Source organism: Mustela nivalis (assembly GCF_964662115.1).
Source record: "Mustela nivalis genome assembly, chromosome: 20".
Taxonomy (NCBI): Eukaryota; Metazoa; Chordata; class Mammalia; order Carnivora; family Mustelidae; genus Mustela; species Mustela nivalis.
The window spans coordinates 38,969,113-38,996,053 of record NC_139039.1 but is presented as its reverse complement, the minus strand read 5'-3'; the positions used below and the strand labels follow the sequence as shown (position 1 = coordinate 38,996,053).

At 43.6% G+C, this 26,941-nt stretch overlaps 1 protein-coding gene across 2 annotated transcripts in view; it reads right to left on the bottom strand.

Moving 5' to 3' along the window:
• CSMD1 (CUB and Sushi multiple domains 1) overlaps positions 1-26,941 on the bottom strand; it is a 1,903,837-nt gene that overhangs the window by 182,005 nt on the left and 1,694,891 nt on the right. For both annotated transcript variants that reach the window (XM_082715632.1, XM_082715633.1), the window contains exon 37: positions 14,446-14,550. In XM_082715632.1, the coding sequence (XP_082571758.1) occupies positions 14,446-14,550 (105 nt within the window). The remainder of the gene's footprint in view (positions 1-14,445; positions 14,551-26,941) is intronic.

The following is a 26,941-nucleotide window of genomic DNA, read 5'->3' as shown; positions in this document are numbered from 1 at the left end:
TTGTCAATTAGCACTGCCCTCACTTTGACTAGCGTAATGTAGGCTTTTCAAAGACCACAAATTAAAAAAAAAAGAAAGAAAGAAAGAAAGAAAAAAGCATGTCATTCTAGCTGCACTGCTCAAAACAATAATCACGATAAAAACGACAGAGAGAGGAAAGCAGAGCTGGATAGTGAGACCCCTAGAGCTGGGGTAGCTCACAAGGGCACAGAGGTCAAAGGACACGTGCAGATATATGAGCTTTATTAAATTCATAAGCACTATAGGGACACATAGGCTATTCCTTACTTTTGAAAAGAAAAAAGAAAGTGTTGAGCCCATTATTTTGTAACTAATTAATAATAACCATCCATTCACACAAAACTAGCACGTAACAATCTTCCTTCCTGTGCAGACAGGTTTGGATACCTTAACACAGGAGTGCTGCTGAGTCTCTAAACCCATCAATCCAAACTTGCATTAAAGGTCAGACACTGTGTTGGAAAATAGGAGAATAAAGACATCCCAATTTCACTTAGGGAGACGCCATGGGAGGCTGACAATCCATGAACGAAATGTCAGACCCCATGATCACACAGGCATAAACATAACAAGTGTCAGCCTGTACACTCAGACTTCTAGATGACATTGTTTTATGAGTCCATACATCTCCATGACAACGATGTGTATAGAGAAACCTCCATAATTAATAACACAGCATCTGAAGTCAAGAAAAGAAACCATTTTTAAAATCATTGTGTGGGGGCGCTCGGGTGGCTCAGACTGTTTAAAGCGCCTGCTTTCGGCGCAGGTCATGATTCCAAGGATCCTGGGATCGAGTCCACGGCGAGCTCCTTGCTCAGCAGGGAGCCTGCTTCTCCATCTGCCTGCTGCTCCCCCTACTTGTTCTCTGACAAATAAATAAGAAAATCTTAATAAAATAAATCAGTGTCTAAGAATTCAGCATGTATGTGGAGCTAAAAATATTTTCTTTCATCTGTAAACTGTGGGCATGTTAAGTCCACATAATAAATGCTTTCTTTATTCTTCCCACTTAGTAGATCATAAGGAATCTTCAAAGCAAAAGGGATTCTGTGTCCAGTGTCAAGAGATGTCATAGCATAAATTTGGGGGAGATAGAATATTGTATCTCTCTTGGAGATTTGAAAGTATTATAGTATATAAAAGGCACAGAGAAATCCTACAGAGATGAATGCGCTTCAACGTTATTTGAAGGATTTCTGAAATGTATTATAGGACCATTTTGGTCTGCAAACTACCCATGGATAATACAGGACAGGAGGGTCCTGCAGAACACTCTGAGAAACACTGATCTTGTCCAATATCCTCATTCATGGGGAGAGGGTACGCAATTGCTCCAAGTTCACAAGACCAGGAGATGGCTGGGCTATACCCACTCTGCCTTCTGACTATCAGTGAATTCTGCGTGCCAACGACACACAGCAGAGCTCTGTTAAAATTGTCCCTGGACCATCACGTTGCTCAGTTTCCCTAATTAAACTATAGGCTCCAGGAGAACGCAAAGTGATTCCTTCTCTTTCATCAGTGCTATAGGCAGGATGCCTATGTGTCCCTCCTTCCCCAAAAATGTGTATATTGAAGCTCTAATTCCCAAGGTGGTTTTTGGAGGTAAGGTCTTTGGGAAATCATTAGATTTACATAAATTTATGAGGGTGAGACCCTCATCATGGGATTAGTGTCCTTATGAGAAGGGAACGAGAGATTTCTCTCCAGACACGTACACCAGGAAAGGCCACGGGAGCACACACTGAGAAGGTGCCGTCTACAAGCCAGGAGGCAGGCTGTCACCAGGAACCAAATACGCCAGCACCTGATCTTGGGTCTCACGCCTTCTAGAACAGTGAGAAGCAAGTATCTGCTGCTTGAGCATCCAGAGCTAAGACAGTGTGTGCATCACACACATCTAGCACATGGCCTGGAAGAAGCATAGATACTTATGTTGAATTGATAAATGGATAAAAGGATAGTAAACTATGGCAAAATGACCACAATTAATCGCTAAAAATATTTTGGCTGCTAAATAACATGTTCTCTTACTTCCTATTAATAAAGGACAAATGCTGAGAAATAGATTGTACTTCACCTGTCTCACACAAGTAAGGACGTCTCACACTAGCGACGTATTGCTAAACCTCCTCTCGCGGGTCTAAGAAGAGAACCGTCCTGTCCCCTATAGGACTTCAGTGATTTGCGCACGCCTGAAACGCCATCCTCTCCTTCATGGGGAGAACCATCGCTGAAGCCATGACCGTATCAGGCTTCTTTGCCAGAGCGATATTTACTACAAATTAAGGGAAATTCTCCCACTTCAAAATGTACCAGACACACGTATACTTCAGAAAACTTAGAACATTAAATGTAGTTCAAATTTTAAAATATCAAACCTTACACTTGAACTTAACCTCAATTACACAAACATAATGTAATGGTATGTGCATTTATTAGCATTTCCAGGTCAATTATGTGTTTAAAATTATAACAATGACAATAATTTCTTAAAGTATCTTGGATTGTTCAATTTATATATCAGATAGACTAATGGTAATACTTACCAAATAAAACTGGCATTTGTACATGTGACTATATGTATACATATGCATATGTAACACATGTATTTATGCTCATATGTTTTTGCATTTCTTTAAAAAAAGCAAATATAAAATGTCCAGATTTAATTGAAATTCTTAAGATTTAATAGGCCAAATCATCACAGTAGCTAATTGAATCAAGGAAATTTACGAAAAATATGTTTTTAGTAAAATATACTGATAATTTTAATATCTTTTTCTTGGTTTGATGTTTTATAACATGATTTAGCAAACAATTTCCCTTGAGCCAAACCTGGTCATGCTCCTTTCTTTCTGTACTGACCCCTTTCTTTAGTCCTTAAGCTGAATATATTTTCTCTGGCTCTTTACAAAAGATACTGCTAAACCATGTTTAATAGTATTCTATCGTATCCTTAAGGTATAACACTAAACACTTTCATAAAGATATTTGATCATTGTAAACATAAATTTGTGGTATTTATTATTATAGAGACTTGAGGAAACATTACAGACTAATATGAACATTCTTACATAATGAAATATCTGTACTGCCAGAAGTCTGCAAATAAACCATATTCATATAATGACAAATGTGATATAATTTAATATGTTGGATTTTGCTTTAGCATGGTTTCGAAAACTCAAATCTAAGTGTATTTTTGAAAACAAAACAAAACAAAACAAACCACAACCGTATACAAACATTCAGACTGTGTACAAACATACTATTTGTTAGCTGACTAAGAAATTGGTAGCACAATAATAAAGTAAAGGAACATATTTTTAAAAATAGTCTCTGCTCTTTGAATGATGTGGGTTGATTTAACTAGTCCTTGAACTGTTTAACTCTTACTAAAAAAAAATGCATCAAGTCTAGTAGTGATGCCATAAGATGGCAAAATAGAAAACCCTAGAACTTCCTTCCCTGATGGAGATACCAACTTAACAAAAGTACAGTCAAATTTCCCTTATAAGAAATATAGAAACCAATTAAAAGGTTCCCAAACCCTAGGGAATCAAAAGCCAACTGCACTGAAGTTGTTTGGAAAAATTCATGGCCAGAGGTCTCTCCACAACACAGTAGGCACTACTCCTGATTTCTCCCTGTGAAGGGAGAGAGTACAGTGGGGCATATATCCAATGTTCTGACTTTTTAGAGAGCTGTCCAAGGAACTGGTCTCTCTCTTGTTTGAATACAAAGGTTGTTAGGAAGAGATGCAAGGCTGATGACTCGGAACAAAGGTAGTAAACATGGTCTGACCCATACTGGAATCTACAATATGGCGGATGGGACCAAAGCGGGGCTCAACTACAAAGAGTCCACAGCAGCAGGCAGATCTAAGGGGATGCTACTGATTAGCAACCGGGAAACCTCTCCTGATGCATGCACAACCCCAGAGAGGTTTTAATCTCAGAAAAGGCTTGAGCATTCTACATAATCTCCAGTTGGGCCAACTGGTGAAAGTCTCCCCTCTGTAAAACCAAACTGTAGAGACTGGGAGAGGTGGCTGATGCTTAAAAAGCCATTGATGCAAAAGAAGGTAAAGCAGCATACAAAGAAACAGGGGGATATGGCCCAATCAAAGGGTCAAATTAAATCTTTAGAAACCTACCCTAAGGAAATGGAAATATGAATTACCATAGAATTCAAAATTACTCTCATTGGACTGCTCAACGAATTAGAGCACAACAGATAAACCACTCACCTCAATCAAGAAAAGGATACATGAAAAAAGTAAAAACATCAACAAAGAGACCATGAAGAAGGACCAAACATAAATTTTAAACTAAAGAATCCAATAACTGAATTGACAAACCCATTAGAGAAGACCAACGTTAGACTTAATCCAGCAGAAGAAAGAAACAGCAACCTTGAAGAAAATAAGTCATTTGAAATTATCAAGTCAGTGGAGAATAAAAGGCCAAAAAAAAAAAAAAATGGATAAAGCTTAAGGGAATTGCAGAAGACCACGCAGCAGAACAATATACACCTTATGGGTATCCCAGAGGAAGAAAAAAAGAGAAAGGAAGGCAGAGGGTCTACTTGAAGAAACAATGGCTGAAAACTGCCCAAAACTGAGGAAAGAAATGGACATACAAATTAAAGAAGCCCAAAGAAGTCCAACCAGGATAAATCTAAAGAAACCTATATTGAGGCACACCATAATCAAACCATCACAGATAAAAATGTGAAAAGAAAACATTTTTTTTCTCTTGAAAATGGCAATAGAAAAAAAAAAGTCATGTTCAAGGAACCTCTTATCAGACTATCAGTGGATTTCTCATCAGAAATCTTGTCGGTTAAATGGAATCAGATGGTATAGAATACCATGCAAAATTTTAAAACTCTCTGATAAAAGTAAATATGTAAAAACTATAGAATCCTGGAGTAATGATAACTAGTTACATAAATTACTTTTAAATCTGTTTAAAATTTTTAAAAACAAAAACATAGAAAGTAATTTTAAATTTATGTTAATTCATATGAAATATAAAAGGGAAATTTGTGTCATCAATAAAGAGGGCAAGAAGAAGAAACATAAAGGAATAGAATTTCTATATGTGAAGGAAGTTACTATTAGTTGAAAATACATTATTTAAGAATTTTCATGTAATTTCAATGGTATATTCAAAGAAAGTGTCTTTATAATACACACAAATTGAAATGAGAAATGATAACATATCATTACAAAAATATCAGCAAAACACAAAAGCCAACAAGAAAGAAAAAGGACACAAAAGCTATAAAACATTTCGAAAAGAAATTAATAAAATAGCAAAAGCAAGCTGTTCCTAGTGAATACTCTAAATGTAAATGAATTAAATACAACAATTAAAAGACATAGATTGGCAAAATGATAAAAAATAAATAAGACCCAATTATATGCTGCCTACAAGACACTCACTTTAGATCTCAGAACACGCATAAGCTAAAAGTGAAAGGATGAGAAGATATCCCATAAAAATAGGAAACTGAAGAGATCTAAGTGGCCGCGCTTAAAAGAGACAAGATAGATTTTGAGATAAAAATTGCATAAGAGACAAAGATAGGCATTATATAATGAGAAAAGGATCAATTCACCAAGAAGATATAATCATTATTATACAATAATTATTATTGTAATATATATTTTATAAAATATATATTATATATAATGTTATATATAGATATATATAACATTAGGATTCCCAAATGTTTGAAGCAAGCATTGACAGAATGGAAGGAAGAAAGAGACACAGCAAAATAATACTGAAAGCTTTCAATGACCCCTTTCAACTTAGGGATAAAACCATCAAGCAGATGATCAATAAGGAAGGAGAAGACCTGAACAAGACTAAAGACCAAGTAGGCCTCACAGATATATACAGAATACTCCACCCAAAAAGTCAAAATTCAAATTCATCTCAAGTGTATAAGGAACACCTTCAAAGGTAAGGCAAATGTTCTGTCACAAAATAAATCTAACCATATTTAAAAAGACTGAAATCATACAAAGTATCTTCTCTGACCATAATTGAATGAAACTGGAAATCAATAGCAGAGGGAAAACAGAAATTTCCACAAATTTGTGGAAATTAATCAAAATCTTAAATTCAATAAGACAAAGGCCAAATAACAAGAGGATTTTTAAAAAAATATCTGGATGCATGAAAACAAAAATGTGACAGACCAACCTTCTGGGATGCAGTAAAAGCAGGACTAAGAGGGAAATTTATAGCAGTAAATGGTTACTTTAAAAAAGAAGGAAGATCATGAATAAATAACCTTACTCTACACCTCACGGAACTAGAAAAAGAGGGCAAACTGAGCTATATGGTCAAGCACCCTCACTTTCGGGCATATATCCAAAATATTTCAAAGAAAAACTTAAAGAAATATATGTGCACTCACTTACAGCATCATTCACAATATCTAGAAAGTGAAAACAACCAAACTGTCCACTGACAGGAGAAAGTGTAGTGTATACATAAAACGAAGTATCATTTAGCCTTAACAAAAGGAAAGCATGTTACAGGCTGAAATATGGATGGCACCTTGAAGACAATAAGCCAGTCACAAAACAACAAATAATGTATGATGCCGCTATGTCTAAAACAGACAGAATCACAGAAACAGAAAATAGAAGTGTGGTTGCCAGGGCTGGAGGGAGGAAGAAGGGGAATTAGTGTTTATCGTATAAGATCTGGTAGACGACAAAGTCCTAGAGATCTGTTGCACAATAATGCGAATCTGTTTAACACTACTGACCCACACATTTAAAAATGGTGAAGACTGTCAGTCTAAGGGTATGTGTTTTTTACCACAATAAAAAATAAGCAGGGGTGGGCATAAGTATGTCAGGTGTAGACTGAGATACACAACATGGTATGGACAACGCCCTCTAACTTGTAGCTTACCCTCCCGTAGCACGGGGCTACACTGCATTTCAATACCCTTGTCTGCAACCCTCTCCTTTGGGAAGATGCCTTACAGTGAGTGACCGTGTATCTCCAAGAACCAGCAGGGCCTCACTCAATAGAATTTTTAACAAACCCATGCATCACGTGCATCTGTAGAAAATACAAAACCTTTCATAAATATGTAAAGATAAAAAAATTGTCCAAACAGAAGATTGAATTATGTAATTTTCATTTCAAATGAACTATCAAAAACCAGATATGGCCACCGATCTACCCCTTATCTCTTTAAGTTTTTTCTCTTTCCCTAACTGGACATGATCACCTCATAATTAAGTCACGTGAAAACAAGTGAGTCAACACAATTTATTAAGTCCTATACAGAGACTAAAGAAAGGAGGTTTGGGAAAAGAGTAATATTTCCCGGGATCCCAAAGAACTAACAGTCTAATTGGGTTTAAAGGCCATAAAGACCAATAATACAAAGAAAAAAGCATTGTAACTGAAGCATGTGGATAATCGATGCTGATAAAATCAGAGGTCAGAGGGACGAACACGGGTTGACCCGGTGTGGGCAGCAGGCTGAGCGGCTCCGGAAGGACAGGGGGGAGTCAGAAAGGCAGAGAGAAGGGAGGGAGAGGCCGTGGGGGAGGAGAAGTGCGGAAACACTCCTGGAAAAATGACAATTCACACAACGTGGCTGTTGGACTGTAATGGGCCGAATGAAACGGCTTGAGGGACAGCGGTGGGTGAGAAAACCAGCTGACGCATTAGGCAGCGATGCCTAGATAAGGAGTGAGGAGATGTCGAGCCACTGAAGGCCTTTTGGCGGGGGTGAGTTTTGAGCAAAGAGACGTTGGGCGTAACCCTGAGCATGATGGCCCTGGGCTGGAAAGGACCAGACACGGAAGGACCGGAGGAAAGTGACCAATGTGAAGAATGAGAGGGATGTCGAGATTGAGGGAAAGGCATGTTTTTAACCGGAAAACACATCAGCGACCTGAGGAGGAAAGGCTGTACGGCTTCCTTGGTGACTGTGTATCTGCTACGAAGTCACGCAGGACTGCACGGAGGAACTTGACGAAAGCCCGCTCGGAAAGAAAGTTGTGCTTCATTTTTATTTATTAAACAGGACATCAAGAATAGACCAATCTGGTGAAGAGGTAGAGGAATCTCATGGTTTGGGGACTGAGAAACAGCCTCATGTCATTTCCCCATCAAAACTGCTTCTTTTTCTGACATTCAGAACTTTCCTGCCTTCTGTCACTCACATGACTGAAGTCCACTCTCCTGTGTCTAGAGCTTTGACGCAACATGTGATAGGACGGGCTTCTCATGAATGTAATTAGCCATGGGCTGCCTAAGTCCCTGTGCCACTAGTCATTACTTATTCAAATTCCATGATCTTTCTTCCTCAGTTACTCAACAGGGAAAATCTGCAAGACTGGCAATAGAACAGAGAACTCTTTTAAGTTTTTACATCCAAGGGATGAGTTTAATAATGTAACATCCTGAGTTTTAAGCTTCGAGTAAGAAGATCCTAAAACCAAATCAATGATTAAAAAATAGTATACTCATAGTTTTCAAGTGGCCACAAGGTTTCAACAAAGCAATGTACATTTGTAGGTGGGACTCTATTGAAATATCTGTTCTGTAAGGACGAAAAGTCTAGATTGACCCATTATGCGGCATAATGCTAGCTTGATATCTGATAACTGCTTCCCATATAATGTTCCTACAGTTGGACTCAGAAACCCACTGTGGCTCAACCAACATACTTTTCCGTAGCACTCGCAGACTCGCTTCAACAGGACGGGAGTAGATGAAAGCGACCCCCTCCAACAGACCCCGCCGTGACTGGCTCCGGTAACTGCGCTGCTTCTCCTTCAGCGTTCTTCTGTGGCTGACTCCTGCCCATTCTTCCATCTTTCCCTCAAGAAAGATTCTCCATCTAGAGCAGCACTGAACTCATCTTACACGTCAGAACTCTGTTTATTTTCCCCGAGGTGCTTAGCATAGTCTGTAAGCAGCACGGACTCTCCGGTTTTCTGGTGCACGACGCCCACCACTAGAATGCAAATTCTACCTGAGCAGAGACCATGTCTGCTCGCCTCCTCACGACTCTGTCTGCGATGCCTGGAGGACAGAGCAGAGGATCTAAGAGATGCTGGAATAATTCATGACGGATGCTGAGATGCCCACTGTCTACTTTAGGAGGAACACGATTTGGGGGGAGGGGCAGTCATCCCCTAGAGAAGAAATTAAGGCAAATCTGCATGTTCTGTGAAAGCCACCCCGTATGGAGAACCATCAAACCTAAAAGTAATCTCAAATGTGTCACAGGAGCAGATGCACCAAATGACAACTGTTAATTTGAAACCGGGTTCCTTTCCGTGTGGGCAACTGTCTTAGCCATGAGCGGTAGGGGCGGCAGCTTCGTTGATTTAGAGACTGCTGAGTCTCTCAGGCAGCCACCAGCAGGCCCGCTGACCAATGCACGTCATGCGAAGACGCACGTCTTAGAGACGCATGGGAACCAGGCAATGCTCCCGATTTAGCTGCAGGATAAGCCCTCTGTCCCAGCCACCCACCCCGCCGCTGCGCAGGTGTCATGCCTGAGATTCCAAAGACTACAGGGAAACTTGCTTTCAATCACTTATGTGTCAACTGAAGAACCATGAGATTGAGTCATGTCTGTTGCGTCTTCACTTAAATGTAATACTTGTAAAAATGCTCACGTATCACAGGTGGGAAGAACACATTGACTTGTTATCCATTTTGTGAGTGTCACATTCAACTCCAAATAAAGCTTGGATTCTCCTGTCACCAAACCAAGTTATGGTAATGTTGCATGCCTGAAATAATCTCCTAAGAGACATTTCCATTTTTGGGAGGGGGGGTGGTGCAGGAGGGTCTCTGGAATTTTCTGTGATGTAAAATAAAAGCCAGGATTTATAACACAGTTGACCCTTGAACAACATGGGTTTGAACTGGGCGGGTCTACTTACATGAAGATTTATTTATTTATTTATTTATTTAGGATTTTATTTATTCATTTGACAGACAGAGACCACCAGTAGGCAGAGAGGCAGGCAGAGAGAGGGAAGCGGGCTCCCCGCTGAGCAGAGAGCCAGATATGGGGCTCGATCCCAGGACCCTGAGACCATGACCTGAGCCGAAGACAGATGCTTAACCAACTGAGCCACCCAGGGGCCCCGAAAGGAGATATTAAATGGGAATATTAAAGTAACTATGAGAAATATGTTAAAAAATGTAGGGAGACAGGAGGCATGCATGAAGAGATGGAGTGATGATTGTAGAGAGACGATAAGGATAGAAAAAGTCAAGTGAAAATTTTAGTCGGGGAGTACCCACAATATCAGGGATGAAGAATGCTTCTAACGGGCTCGTTAGTAGATGTGACATGACTGGGAAGGACTTAGTGAATCTGAAGAAAACTTAAGAGCAATCACACAAGGGCACCTGGGTGGCTCAGTGGTTAAGCCTCTGCCTTCGGCTCGGGTCATGATCTCAGGGTCCTAGGATGGAGCCCCGCGTCATCTCTGCTCAGCGGGGAGACGGCTTCCCCCTCTCTCTCTCTGCCTGCCTCTCTGCCTACTTATGATCTCTGTAAAATAAATAAATAAAATCTACAAAAAAAAAAAAAAGAGCAATCACACAAGCCAGGACACAAGGAGAAAAGAGTGAATAAAGCAGAAATGAGTGCCAAGAAGTGTGAAAGAATGTGCGACAGCCTAGCGCGCATGTAATGGAGCACCGGCAGAAGCGGAAAGAGATGGGCTGGCGGCAATATCTGGGATGACAATGTGGCTGGGATTTGTTCGTGACCAACAGAAGATGTCAGAGCACAGATCACGTACGTCAAGAACTTCAGGATGAATATTGAGAGCACACTGACACTCTGCCCTAGACACATCGTAATCAACGTGATGAAAACAGAACATAAACGATAAAATGTTGCAGCAAGCCAGAGAGAAAGAACACACGCATGTCTACCGATGCAGGACGTAAGAAGCTACTTCTCACTGTCAACTGAGAGACGAGAAGACAAGGGAACCACATCTAACACACTGAAAACAAAGAAACTTTCAACCCAGACTTCTGTACTTGGAAAGTATCTTTCAAAAATGAAGGTGAAATAATGACTTAAAAAACAACAAAAAAAAAAGAAGGCAAAAGCTGGGAGAATCCTAGTCAGTAGACCCGCACTACAAGAAAAATGAAGGAGCAGTCCTCAGACAGAAACTTGGGTTGACCCAGAGACATACGAGCTCCCGAGATGCTAAAAGCAAAGGTAAACATGAGATATTTATTTTTCTTATTTTCTATTTACTCTAAAAGATCACTGTTGTAGTAAAGTAGTAGAAATGTAAAAACCAAAAGTAGTAAAAATATTTTGTGGGCTTTATAGCCTGTAAAAATAAAATGTAAGGCAGTGAATAACATAACGGAAGGAAAGCAGATATTAGAAATACACCCTTGTAAGTCTCTTTTACATGGAAGGGCATAATATCACTTGAAGGTAAGCTGTGCTAAAGTAATAAAGATGTATCTTTTAAACTCCAGGCAGATCATTACATTTTTAAAGTTTTATCTAATCAGCCCATAGTGGAGATAAATTGAAGCAATAAAAATATTCAGTTAAACCAAAAGCTGGCAGGAAAAGAGGGGAGAATCAACAAAATATAAGTAAAACAAAGAGAAGGGTTCCAATATGGCATATGGCTTCAATCTTATCACCTCTTCTGCCACCAAATCCCACCGAAACCAATAAACCCTGGTTACTGACATACTGATATACATTGTGTACACACACACACACACACACACACACGCAGAAGAGATATTCCTATATATAAAACATTCTCGGCGCTTCCATGTTGAGTTCAAGGACAGCTGCCGCCATATTGTTCCTTAGGAGCGAGTTCGAATGCTACATGCCCTCGGCACAGATTTTCTTGTTTCTAGGATCCACCAGTATCATTATTATCTATAAACGCTTTAAAGTTTCATGAAATTTATTTATTTTGTTTTGTTTCAGTAGTTTTTCTGAAGAAAAGAGCCCAGAGGTAGGGTGACTCCTGTGTCCTACTGTGGAACTATGTCAACATTCCCATCCAGGTCAGAAGGACGGCTGACCTGGTGAACGCAGGAAGCACTCAATGATGCTGATCATTCGAGTGTTACTCAGATCACGCGAGAGAACCCAGGTCATACATACAGGATCAGGCCTTCTTGGGATCACTTTTGCGACTGGTAAAATTTGATAATTCATCCCTTCAAATAATAATGTTTGTTTTCTGTTTGGGCCGTTCCCGTCAGTGCCCATCTGGAACCACGGGCTGTGATGATTACCCGGGCCTCGTGCTTACTCCAAAGTCCTCATTCAGAAGCAGATGTGGACCAGCCACGGTAGCTCTGGTTTTAGGGAAAGACAAACTGATTCAGAAGCTCCTCTCCCTTCCTTGGGTCATCGACCTGCTCCTGACCCTTGGGGCCGTCGTTTGTAGAACAGAGCAGTGCATGCTGCGTTTCTGATGGGACTGTTGGGATCCTCGCACAGGGTTCAGTCAAGGGCCTTTGTGACGAAGTGTCTCACGTTCCGTGGGTCCCTAGCAGTGCGACTACAGGCCATGTCCTTCCTTCTTTAAGTGCTGGGCATCCCTCAAACCAGGGCTTTTGGAGGACAAGTGAATAAGTAGCTGTAACATGTTCAGAGCAGGACCCACACAGAGTGTGTGTTTTTGTCCTTTTTCTTATAATTTCATGAATATCAATTTTAGTGACAAATCTGCATTTAGAGGCTTGGAGATTGACAGTACATATTTTAAGTAGATGGAAATATGTCAACGGATTAAAAATATGCAACAGTCTTTTGGCAGCTTAATGCAACAGTCCTTATACTGTTTGAGGTTGGCCTCAATGAGATTAATTCTATAAACCCTTAAAATGACAGATATTTTCAACTCTGGCCCAAGGAATCCGAAGGGAATGAGGGCCTATCAATAATGCAGGAAGTAGAGAGGACACAAATAACATGGGGGGGTCAGCATGGTGTCAGCACCAGGAAACAATCCCTCGGAACAAAGGTCAGCTAATGAAAATGTAGCATTATGGCCGGGCGGCGAGAAAATGAATACCGTAAGTATTTGAGCAAGGCCTTGCATATTTAAGGAAGATGGATTTGGTGGGAAAAATCTCGGTCTTTCTTTTTTAATGAAGCATACTGGTTAGGAATAAAGTGGAAAGTACATAATTATATTGTTGCCGCTGTAATTATACATAATAGCAACTGAGGACGAATTATCTTACGAGCACCTCTTTTTATAAGAAGTGAGTGAAAAGCCCAAATCCATGAGATGAGTTTGAGACAAAGACAGAAGAGCATTCCTGAGTTCTGACGTTGCTAAAAATATTAGTGAGTTTATTAACACTATCATAAATAAGGCTGATAGTTTCCTATCTACAGATGTTCACAAAATGTATCAAAGTAGCAGATTTTTTTCCCAGACATTTCCTACATAAATAACATCCACACCATCATTTTACACTGTCACCAAAGTAGTCCTATTCAAATAAATTGGAATAAACTTGCATACAAATGCCTGTAATAAGTAGGGGAATTTAACTGAAATGGGAAACAGCCCCGTGGTTTGTGTCTGGTTCAGAATATTTATCATCAGCTGGAAATCTGGTCTTTCAAAAACATGCATGCATTTACATCTCAGCAAACTGTTTATCTCAATTCAAAAGATCACTTATTAAAACTTATCCATGTATTTGCTTATTTGCAACTGCTTATTAAAGATGATGAATATCAACATTAAGCATTTTCAGTGCTTGAAAACATGTCCTAAAATAAACCTGACTCTCATTGGAAATTCTTATTTCATTTTTACAAGGTTTACCTGCATCATCAAATGCCGAAGAAGAGTTGCAAATTTGACCTTTGTCAACCCATTTATCAGACTCTTAACTCATCTGCACATTCATTTTTAAAAGGTTAGCGTCTCCTTCGCAATACCTTCTTCCAATTAAAATGAATAATACACAAAGCGGCAGGCTCGGTGGTGGCTCCATGCTGGGCCTCTGCTAACAGCCTTGGAGGCTACAAGTGGAAAGGCCTTATGACCATAATTTGTGGGAAATTGTGATTTTATAGGTTTTGGGATATTAATATGAACATCTGCTATCACTCACAAAAGAAATCAGGAATCACACAGTGTCGCTTTGTGCTTTTCAACAATTACTCCAGATACTAACATCTGCATGTCCTCATTCCTTTGCTTTTTACAATATATATTGCATTGAGAGGATTTTAAATGATGCACGTTCATGCAACTTGTGGTTTTGGAACAACACTATTTTCCTACGTAGTAAGGGCGTGGACTTCCACTTTGCTCAGAAAAGCGCTCGATAAAACAAGGGACGTGGGACGCGGAAGAGTTGACCTTACTTTTGTACTCCAGGTGAAAGCCAGCAGCTGCCACACTGATGTCGGACTGGAAATGCAGGTAGAGCTGGTTGGAGGTGCTGTTCAGAAGGGCTGGGACTGTGGTTCCTGCAGGAAACATGGGGTAGGACAGTCATTGGACAATTGCATTCACTTTTCTGTCTATACTACAGATGTGGGGTCTGCTTCAGTTTGCAAATCCCTATGGCCTGGTGGCTACCCCTGCAATCTGTGTACTGGCCCTAATCCTTCTGTACTTTGAGCCTTTCTCTTGTTCTCAGACCATAAAGGGGCACATGTTCTCTGTTCTCCTCAAGCTGACATGACATCTATCGTCTGAGTGCACTAGCTCACCACTTCTTGTATTTCCCCATGCACTGGCTTTTTACATTGCATTCTTCTTCTTTTTTTAAGATTATATTTATTTATTTGGGAGAGAGAGAGTGCGCGCACAAGCATGGCGGGGAGAGCAGAGGGAGAGGGAGAAGCAGACTCCCTGCTGAGCAAGGATCCTGATGCAGGGATCCCTCCAGGGTCCTCTGATCAAGACCTGAATCTACGGCAGATGCTTAACCAGCCCAGCCACCCAGGTGCCCCCCACACTGCATTCTTTTAATGACACAATCATTTTTGTTTTTTTCTTATTTTGGCTTGAACAAAGAGGGGACGTAACTTAAATGAGCATGTCTTATGGAGGCCCAGGGGTGGGGTGAAGAGACAGGGGGGCAGTTAGCCTAGGGGACTGATCCAATGTATTATTGAGAAAATGCTGCTTTTGACTACGTTTTCTCTCTTCTCTCCTTGTGTGCGCCGTGCTAAATGATGTTCCCATTGAGATAGGCACGTGGTTCCAAGTAAGCACGTGTGAAAAGGAAAAGGCAGGTTTATGACAAATCATGTCTTTACTTAAAATGTTCTGCCTGTGTTGTGATGACCGACAAGTCAGTAGGAGATGTACAGACGTTAGGACAAGAGCGACAAAGACACTGTGATCCTGGAGGGGGCTGAGGAGAAGAAGAATGTCCCTCAATAGGAATGTTAAAGTACTCCGGTGGGAGGCATTCCATAGCCAAACGATAAGCCGCTTTAAATTCCGGGTTGGAGGAGTGCACATGCTTGCCGCCTGCACGGCCTGGCTCTCTACACGCATACTCAGCACGGAGGAGAGGCGAGGAAACGCCTGCCGGGTCCAACTCACCCTGCTGTGAGCAACTGACTAGACCAAGCTACACTGAAAATGACCCTACTGTGTCAAGAAAGAAATACTATTTCAAATCACAGAATAAGGAGATACGCTCGTAACTGTTCAAGACAGACGAACATTGTCAGAGAGGGAAGCTCTGACATCATCCTCCCTCTCCAGGGTCCCTGAGAGGGCCCTGGTGGTGTCCTCCACCAGCTCCAAGCCAACGGCTCCAGGTGGAGGTTCCAGCGGGCCTCACGTCCCTGGGTGTCCAAAGGACATTTGAAGATGGCGTGTGCCAAGCCTAACTCTTACTCCAAGCCTGCCAGCGCTGGCCCGCCTCCTGCGCCCCTCACGCCGGTCAACAACACCGCCAGCCCCTCCTCCCTCTCCCATCCGAGCTTCCCTTCCCTCTGTGACCCCGCGCTCCTCTGCAACCTGCCCACGGACCCCACCTCGCCCGCCTCCCCCTCCCCTTCACCGCCATCACCCCAGTGCCCTCCCCCTGCACCCGTGAGCTCGAGGAGTGCAGCCCTCTCTTGGCCTGTTTTCTGAACCCACTGTTGTCCTCAGAGAGTTCATTCTCTATTCAGGAGTTAGAAGAAAGGATTTTTTTTTTAAATGAACTTATGATTATTTCATACTAAAATTCTCATGGATTCGTGATGATCTTAGAATGGAATTTCAGCCTCCTTGATTTAGCCTAAAGACCTTGCATGATCTAACCACTGCCTGTATTTCTAGCTACTTTTTCACAACTGATTTTTCTGTTCGAGGTGTCCTTATAACTGTAGCCTGTTTCTCTTCAACCCATTTTACCTTTTTTTTTTTTAACATTCCATTATAATTAACATACAGTGTCACATTAGTTTCAGGTGCATGATATGACTCAACACTTCTACGCATTACTCAGTGCTTGTCCCGACAAGTGCACTCTTTTTTTTTTCTTAAGATTTTATTTATTTGACAGAGATTGATCACAAGTAGGCAGAGAGGCAGGCAGAGAGAGGAGGAAGCAGGCTCCCTTCTGCGCAGAGAGCCCGATGCGGGGCTTGATCCCAGGATCCTGAGATCATGACCTGAGCTGAAGGCAGAGGCTTAACCCACTGAGCCCCCCAGAGGCCCCCATGAGTGCACTGTTAATCCCCAACACCTTCTTCCCAGCGCACGCCCGCCCCCCGTGACGGCGCTGGTGCGTTCTCCACATGCAAGAGTCTGCTTTTTGTTTGTTTCTCTTGTTTAATGTGCTCGTCTGTTTTGTTTCTTAGAATCCACACGAGTGACATCATATGGTCAGTGTCTTTCTCGGACGGACTTGTTTCACTCAGCAAAGCACTCGCTAGCTCCATCCGTGTGGCTGCAAATGACGAGACGCCATTCTTTGTCACGGTGAGTGATGTTCCATCGCAGGCTACACCGCGTCTTCTTTACCCAGTCACCCGTCCGTGGGCCCACAGGCTGCCTCTGTGTCTCGGCTGTTGTGAATCGCGCTGCTGTAAGCGTGGGCTGGCGAGGATGCAGAGAAAGGGGAACGGACCTTCTTACACTGTTGGTGGAAATCCCAACCGGCACAACCATTCTGGGAAACACGATGGAGTTTCCTCAAACATTCAGAATGGAGCTGGCATGATGCAGTCGTTACTCCTTCCCAGTGCTCCTCCTTCAGCAATCTCCCCTCCCTTCTCACACCAAGTCACTCACTGGCTCACGCAGTAAACACGTCTTCGTCGGCTCGATAAACCCGTAAGCCTCCTCACCAGACACCCCAGTTACTCCCTGGCTACACACCAGGCAGAACCTCCCCTGGTCCGCACAGAGCCCCGGGGCCCGGTGCGCCTTCAGCAGCTGACGGCGACGACGGAGAGACCCACGCGGGAAGCCCGGAGCTGCGGAAGCGTCTGCTCTTGGCCCACAGCGGCCACGGCTCTCGGCTCCCGCCTGGGCGGCTGGGATGCGCGTCCGCAGACCTCCCGCACCCTCGTCCGCCTGCTCCTCGCTCCGCACACCAACCAGCTCGGCACAAGTGACGAATGCGTGTAAACTTCACTTCTAGACACGGACGAAAGACACGGGTTTCACTGACATTTTTAAACTCTTTTAAGTGCTCTGCGGGCTCATCCCGCAGGCCGGGGAAATCCAATCCCCGTCCGGACCGGGGGTCCCTTCCCTGCTCAGAGTCAGCAGCCGCCAACACTCGGGGCTTCCGCTCTTCTCCCCACATCTGCTCATGCCCCGAGCTCCCAGGGGCTCGGTTTCCAGCAGCTCCAAGGTGCAGAGCCCGCCTTCGGCAGACCGCTCTCGGCCTCTGTCAGTGTGTCGGACCCGCACGCCCCGGACCCGCCACCTCCCTGCAGCCCGTGCGCGATCCCACCAGAACTGGAGTCCCTGGAGGGCTGGCAGGCCTGCGGAGCTCCTCAGCCTCCTCTGGCCGAGCCGCTGTTTGCACCCCGAGCCTTGCCATCCTCTCTGCTTTCGGGTTGGCCCCGGGTATGACAACTGCTGCCTTGAGAGCATCCCCAGCGCCAAACCAGGCGGTCCCCTGGCACGAGGTCAGGAAGCATGCCAGTGCAGGGAGACAGAAACCACATGCCAGTAAGCTATCCTGCCCTAAGTGCCGATGAGTGTGTTGCCTCCCTTCTGCAAGTGCGTTCCGGACTTTCTGTCGACCTCGGCTTAGCACTGAGCGTCCTTCCCTGCATTTACCCGGGGTCACACTCGGATCGAGCATGTGCCTGGGCAGCTCTGGCCCGTCAGAATCCAAACCGTTCCTCGCCTGTACTGGAAGGAGGAGAGTGAGAAATGGGAAGAAGACGAAACACTATGCACAGGTCTGACTGTGTGCGGGCACGCTCGCAAGTGTCTGACTGTGCGCGGGCACGCTTGCAACTATGTGTGCGGGTAAATTCCTCGCAACTATGTGTGCGGGTAAATTCCTCTGGAAGTTGGAGTCCCTGACAGATGTGGGGTGTGTGTCCCAAACACCTTCCTGGCTGTCAGGACGGGCCGCTCTGAGAGGCGATGCCTTTTCAGGCCTGACGCGTGAGAGCACGACTCACTGTAAGAGCACGCCGTCGTGTGTCGCATGGGAGATACTTAGAAGAGGTTTGGAGGTTTGACTCAGGTGCTGCCTGACCTCAGTCTGAGACAGAGACAGGCAGACACATAAGTTGTTTTTCAACCGTAAGCCCATCCGGCTGGTTAGCACAACCTATAAAGAGAGACTCGTGTTGAAACTACCTAGTAACTGAGAGTCCGGATCGTGGGTGCTGCAAACAGGGGTGACCCGATCATACGGTCTCACTCCCACGTAGAACGTGAAGACTAGCACGGAGCGCCAGCGCGGAGGCGAGGAAACCTGGAGGGGGAGACACCAGAGAGGAGACGGGCCATGGGAGACTCTGAGACCTGGGAAACCAACTGAGGGCTGCAGAAGGGCGGGGGTGAGGGACAGGAGAAGTGGGTGTTGAGGAAGACACGTGTGCTGGTGAGCACTGGGCGCTACACGCAGCTGCGCAGTCGGGGACAGCACATCGAAAGCCAGTGACGCCGGCTACACGGGCTAAATCAACATAATTTAAAAAAGGAGGGGTAGCCTGGCCTGCTCCCCAACACAGAAGTAATTATTCAGAGAAACACTGTCTCTCCTCGCCCCACAGAGGGCACACCCAGGGCCTCCGAGAGGAACCGGGGAGGAGGGAGGAAGCCCAGGAAGTTGGCCAAACTCGACACAACGGCCAGGAACGTGAGTTTTACCCACTTGTGTTGATTGTGTACGATGCTTGCTATCTTCTCACTCTGGTATTATTTTTGTAATTAAATTTTTTTTTCTAGTGGTTTTCCATCTTCTTACAATTGTAAAGCCAGTGTAGCTACCAGAGAGTGTTGCGCTGGCTTCGGGCGCGCAAGGTGGTGACTGAGCAACCCCGCACGGTCCTCAGCGCTCACCGCAGCAAGGGTCTTAGCACCCGGCTGCCCACACAAGCAGTTTTTGTAGATTTAGGTCAAGTTTGCAGAAAGAATAATGTTGCAATAGATCCAGCTCATCTAACCAAATTCACTCTCACAACAGCCTCTGCACGACCGGTTGCCTGGCTTTACCCTCACTGGGGCCATCAGTGACTGTTTCCATTACTAACTTGGCATCACTAACTAAACTCTTCAAGCACAGCAGCCTCTCCTCGCTTCCCACCCATGGCTCTTCTACCCAAGACTAGAAACGACCCAGCTCCCATGTCCTAAATTATCCTATCCTGCTCCCTGGCCACCCAGGGCTGTAGTGACCCAGCTTTTCTCTGAAAGCACATGTAGGACAGCATGTCCCAAGGGCTTCCTGCTAGTTCTGTGTCTCTCTTTGGGAGACGAGACTCTAACGTACCCTTTCCAGAAGCTACTCCACTGCCTCTGGTGCCACATCTGCACACACGGGACCCACTGCACAAGGTTCGACGTTTTCGCCTGTTCGTCTGCTGTCGACCGGGTTACGGTGAGGTCAGGAAACTCACGTCCACGCACCCACCCGCCCACTCTGACACAGATTCAGTCACTGAAAACATCTAACACGTTCCCATTCTAGAAGGTGAAGACGATATTAAGTCCCGGACCCGTGAGTCGTACGTGACTGTGTATGGAGCGTTGCTTTGGGAATCACGTTGCTTCTACGCGCTACTGCTAATTCCTGAACCATGCCCTGCCCCTGCTCGGACCTTGACCAGGACAGATTGTCACCAACTCTTCTGCAAAAGCCGCTGGCTTTGGCTGCCTCAGGTGACACACAAAACACACAGGTGCCAGTCAGCCGGAGAGCAGTGGGGATGCCGGGCCGCGAGCACCGGCTCCTGCACCTGCTGCACGGAGAGTGGCCCCTGGGGCTCCTCTGGGGGAGGGACAGCAGCAGAAGACTTTCCCACCACACAAAAGGCAGCTGGGAGATTATTTTTTTAAGTGCTGCCGCAGGCAGGCTATTTGTGATTACATTGTTTTAGTGTGACCTACATAGAGCGACGCCCAACAAAGAAAACGGAGAAAGGATGTAGCCGCCTCTACTGATTCTACCATCACCACAGATATTTACTTCCCCTTAATACGGATTGTCAGCTGCAAATTGGTATGAATTTTGATGGACTCTATTCGTTTATAATTTATAACCTGCATACTCTCAAAAATAATTTTAGACGGCTTACAACATAAGCCTTACATATACAGAGCTGTTCAAACAGAAATAAAAATTCTGAAAAACATGAATTTCTTCAAGAAGTCAGTCGATTCTTTTTCCTGAAGTATGTACCAACTTCTCATACTTGTTTGTTTGTACTCGACCACTAACTTTCAAAATGGGTTCACTATTCTTTCATAGATATTTTTAAAAGTACCATAGAAACAGGAAATGTTTAAATACTGATTATGTTTTTTAAAATATTCAAATTTTATGGCTGATTTATCATTTTTTCCATAGAAAGTTTTATTAAAATCTCCTGTTAAAACATCTCAAATCATTTCTACCTTAAAAAAGGTGCCAACCTAGTACAAAAGCTTCCAAATACCCACTGTGTCTCCACATAGCATATCATAATTGTGTCTGTCTCCACCTCCATTCATTTATGAGTACATGTAAAATTATCCTCCCCTAAACCATTTGTGAGCAAGTCGCAAATGTGACGGTCTATTTCTTGTAAAAATTCAGTATGGTTTCCTGACAAGAGAACATGGCAAACTCTAAAAAACGAACAAACATGCGCGTTTATGCGGCAGAGATGTGACACACAGATCTCGTTCGATTTCCGGGACTCTTCTCTCCGTCCGTGATCACTCAACGCATCCCGTCTTCCGTTCTCTTCCTCTTCTTCCGTCGGGAAGACTTTCATAGTCTTCCCAGGCCTTCCTCGATTTGATACTTTTGAAAAATACAAGCGCATTTTTTTGTGTGTAGAATATTTTTCAATTTGAGTTTGTCCAACAGTCTGCATTTTGGGCAAGAATGTCAGAAGGCGACGCTGTGTTCTTGCTGGGTTGTCTCCTCTGCTCCCTGCTCGCTCCCGGGGTTTGAGGGAACCGGCTCGTTCAGGCTGAAAGGCTGCATGCCATCCCAGCTCTGTGTACGCGGCATCATGTCGGCTGTAAACCAGCCAGGATGGGAGTGTAGACACTCCTGTGACTGCAAACCAACCCGTAGAGCTCTCCGGTTTGTCTGTCTGGACAGCAGGTGTACCAGCACAGCAGTGCGAACCCTGCCGCATGTCTGGACAGCAGGTGTACCAGCACACCAGTGCAAACCCTGCTGCATTCTTGGTGACCCTCACGTTCACGCTTGGCGAAGGCGGCGCTGCCAGGCTCTTCCTCCTGCAATTACCACTTCCCTGCTTTTGATGAGCACAGATCAGGTGGGGACGCGCACGGTGACGGCGTATGTGCTCCTTCCCGTTGGAACTTTACACGTCAGTTTTAGCACCCAATGATGTTCCAGCCTGAATCACTCATGATCTTAACGGTTGCCAAATGGTGATGCTCTAATTCTGCCTCCTTCTAGATTTATTAGTTTGCATTTTGTAAGGGAAATCTTCATTCACTTCATGGATGCATGTATCCTCTTATAGCTGGATGGATTCATAGATTTCTAATTTATACAAAGTGGTTCATCGTGTATTTTTTTTTCTTCCTACCAGAACCTTGAGAAATGAGTCCTCATTTGTCCAAGAACACTTGGCTCTTCTAGGGAAGACGGTATTACATTGTGATTTAGAAGCCCAGATCAGTAATAGAGGGGTTCACTGCTGCTGGGCTGCTGTTTTGTATTTGTCAAAAGACAGAGGTAAGAAATATGCACACGTGCACACTTACTTTTTAATTTTCATCTATACATATTAAAACCACAAGTTCGCCGTGATACTCTCATTCCGATCCAGTTAGATTTCCTCATTTCCATCCATCATACTCCTTCCTCCAGCGCTGAGAAACCTGCACTACTCTCAGTGTGACTTACGTCCTCAGCTCCCGTGTAGGCTCCAGCCTTTCAATGTTCCCAGCTGCTGGCTTGTTCCTCCGCTCTTTGCGAAGTCCCAGACTGTACCAAACACAGCCAACTAGCATACGGACAAAAAAAGTCAGCCAAAATGACATCTTAAAACTCATGCCATCGGGCGCCTGGGTGGCTCAGTGGGTTAAGCCGCTGCCTTCGGCTCAGGTCATGATCTCGGGGTCCTGGGATCGAGTCCCGCATCGGGCTCTCTGCTCAGCAGGGAGCCTGCTTCCCTCTCTCTCTCTCTCTGCCTGCCTCTCCGACTACTTGTGATTTCTCTCTGTCAAATAAATAAATAAATAAATCTAAAAATAAACAAAAAAAAAAAACTCATGCCATCCCTCACAAAATTAGGTTCTACTATGAAGATGCTAAGTTATGTCCCCTGGGTCTGAAACCACTCTTCCCCACAGCCTCACAGATCTGTCCAGCCAGTAGTAAAGAGGAGATCCAGAAGTAAAATGAAGCTCTGTTTTTAAAATTTGGACAAATGTAGCATAACCCTCCAAAGAAGAGGGAGCAAGCCTCCGAGAACCTGTGTGGGTTAAGGATGAGGGTCAAGGCCAAGGTTTGGCTGGGGACCCGCCGTGAAGCACACATGCAGAAAGACAGAGAAGGACAGCCGCAGAGGGCTAGAAGCCAGAACCTAAGATAATTTACCCCAAAGCTTGCAGAGGTGAAGATAGGTGACCCTTCAGATACTTGGTCTCAGCCAAAACTTAGAGAAAGAAAGAGACAGACAGGGCCCAATGATCCATGAGTAAGAGGATGAGTTAAAAGAGACCAATGATGATGAATGTAGTCACATTCCTTTCCTCAGTGGGTCATCAGGTTCTCTACCCCAAGAGCAAGAGGCTCTCACCATCAGAAAAGCCATCGCTCTTCCCTTGGGTGAGGGTAAGTAAAATGATATCGAAACCTCAGGTTTCCATGTGGAACTATGTGCGAGGTGCAGGGTGTAAAGCCTCCCATTCCCTGCTGTTGCTGTATTACATACAGTGTCACAGAGCAGTCCCTTTGAACCACCCGGGGTATATGCTAAGACCCCAGAGAATGCCTGAAACCACAGGTGCACCACACCCTATAGATGTTACATGTATTTTCCTACATGTGCACACCTGTGATGAAGTGTAATTTATAAATTAGACACAGTAAGAGATGAACATCTAAATACAACAGAATAATTACAACAAGTATCAAAATAAAAGTTTTGTGAACGTGGTCTCTCTCTTTCTCTCAAAATATGTTACTGTCCTGTCCTCAGCCTTCTCGGGACGGTGTGAGATGATGAAACGCCTGTGGGACAGCATGACGGGAGGTGTGGGACCCCCGCATGTGACAGTGTCAGGCTGCCCTGGACTTCAGACAACATGTCAGAAGGAGGGGCCTCTGCTTCCAGATGGGCCACCGACAGCTGTATGCGGGTAATTCAGACCACGGAAAAGCAAAACTACAGGTAAGAGGGAACTCATATACGTATGTAGAGCATAAATTAGCAATTTTCTTGATTATTTTTTCAGTTGGACATATACAAGAACCATGAATCATTTCTTCAATTGAACATACCTCTGGTATTCCCAATGGCTACAACTGTAAAAAAAGTCAAATTTGTGAACATGGCTCCTGCTCATTTTTTTCCCCCCATGGAATGCATATGTAGCAAAGGCAGAAAACAGCCCCGATAAGGTCGATGTGTTGATTAGGCTCATTCACAAAAACAAAAACAAAACAAACAAACAAACAAACAAAAAAACCACTATTGTCTTGGAGGGTGGAAATGTCCTAGGAACAATGCAAATCTCCCACAAATCAAACATCTTCAGGTCATCTCAAAAAACATATAAACTTTTGAATATTAAACTAAAATAATCTAAGTGGTCTGTTTAACTTCAGAAAAAAGCATGTTTGCAATATTGCGATATTATAATAGATTTGCATGTGGTACAATGTTGTACACTTTTTAATGAAATTCTACTTAAGTATAAAGAAATTCAACCCAAGTGCCTGGAAGAATATCTGGTCAGCCAGACTCTTCTTCCTTGGACTATTCGTAGCAATAGGGACGTCCTTGTTACTCACGGTGGACTCCTCGAACCACACCTGAGTTCATGGTCACCAAGATCGTGATTATGTTTAGGATAATTCATGGTGGTGGTTGTGGGAAGGACAGTCATGTACTAAGAGGCTTGGGACTCTGAGCCAGATGGTATCAGCCTGACCTCCCAGCCTTTTGGGGCGGGGAGGAGATGAATATTGAGTTCAGTCTGTATCCAGTGATTGAATTAATGATGCCTACATCGTGAAAACCCAGTTAAAACTCTAGATAGCAAAGTTCAGGCGAGCTTCTTGGCTCGTGATACATGTGTCCCTGGAAAGTGACACAACCTGAGGACACGGAAGCCTTAGGTTCAACACCTCTCCAATGATGCTCTGTGAGTCACCTCATCCGGCTGTTCCCAATCTGATCACTTAGTGATACACTGTACTCATAAGCATATTGCTTTCTCATGTTCTGTGAGTTATAGCAAAGAATTATGCAAACTAAGATAAAGCCCCGATTTGTTAGCCAACTGGTCAAAGCGGGGGTGGCCTGGGGACTGAGCTTGGGACGGGCATCAGAGGGGAGTTGAAAACCATGCCTTCAAGCCACGAAGTGTGTGCTAACTCCTGGTGATTGTGGTCAGAATTATATTCTACTGATACTTATGTCAAATATTTTCTAAATGATGGGGATGACGGAGGACACTTGTGATGAGCACCAGGTGCTGTTTGGAGCTGAAGAGTCACTAAATGGCCCACCAGAAACTAATATTACACGGTAATACTAAGTGAATACTAATTAAGTGAATTAATATTAACTAAGTGAGACTTAAACAAAAATTTAGAAAAACTTATATGGGGGCGCCTGGGTGGCTCAGTGGGTTAAAGCCTCTGCCTTTGGCTCAGGTCATGATCCCAGGGTCCTGGGGTCGAGCCCCGCATCAGGCTCTCTGCTCAGCAGGGAGCCTGCCTCTCTCTCTGCCTGCCTCTCTGCCTGCTTGTGTTCTCTGTCTGTCGAATAAATAAATAAAATCTTAAAAAAAAAGAAAAGAAAAACTTATATGTAGCTAAGATCTATACATTTAGCTAGAGGCATAGTTTACTATTAAAAGTGAATCCAGTTTTGACTTAGAAATGCACCTTGCCTTCTATCGTTTCAATTCTACTGACGGACAATAAATTTAAACTTGTACACACGAAATAACAGGAAAAAAAAAAAGGGGGTCTTTTTTTCTGGCTATTTCCAAAAACCCAAACAAGGAAGAGAAGGTGAATTACTACTGTTACTCTTCCCCACACATGTAGGCAATGTGTTTCCTTCTTTTATTATTGTTATCATTTTTCAGCAAGTCATTCCTGCTGGCCTCAGTCAGTCATGCAACCGTCTCTGGGGGCTGTCCCTGCTCCCCGTCAGTGACGTGGACGTCTGCGTCTCGGAGCGCTCAGTAACACCCCCGTGCCTGAGAAAACCCGGAGGAACAACCAGTTCGACGTTTTACCTTCTCTTTGAAAAGTCAGCGTAGTCCAAGTATTAACTGAGAAAATACAAAATCACACATCTGAAAGCTAAGTTCACATTGAATCATTACTCAAGAGAAGGTTTAATACAGGCTGGTGTATATTCATTGATAAAAATAAATCTGAACAGTACAATTTGAACTTCAGATAAAAAAATGGCAAAACACATCCTTTTAAGTAAGTTTTAAGAAAAGAATAAGGAAGAGAAAATATATTCACAGTACTGTACTCTATTTGTTGAAAAAAATGCATGTGTAAGTGATCCGAGGGGGTCCAAGCCTGCACAGGGCCGTGCGTGTAACAGACACGGGCTCTGAACCATATGGTTCCACTGCCTGGAACATTTCTGCTCCCCTTGATCTATCTGCCTATATTCTGCTGATCCGTTAAGATACTACACTTTTTCTGAGATATGTTATGACATCAGTTAAGATCCACATATTTTTTATTTTTCTACCAAATCCTACAAAAATATTACTTTGGACTTCCTTTAATACCCACACTTACCTGGAGTGCAGCATATTTGCCAGAAGTTACAGATGTTATTATTTGTATTATTATTATTATTAGGAATCATTCAAACATATTTTATTATAACTATTATTGTGTTTTGCTGTTTGGATACAGATTTTAAATCATGCTGTTGTTGTTGCTATTTTTAGCATCAAAGACTTTCTTTTTTATTCCTAAGAACATCTAGGGTACTTGATGCACAGAGAAGGTACTGCAAGCCATGGCACGCTCAG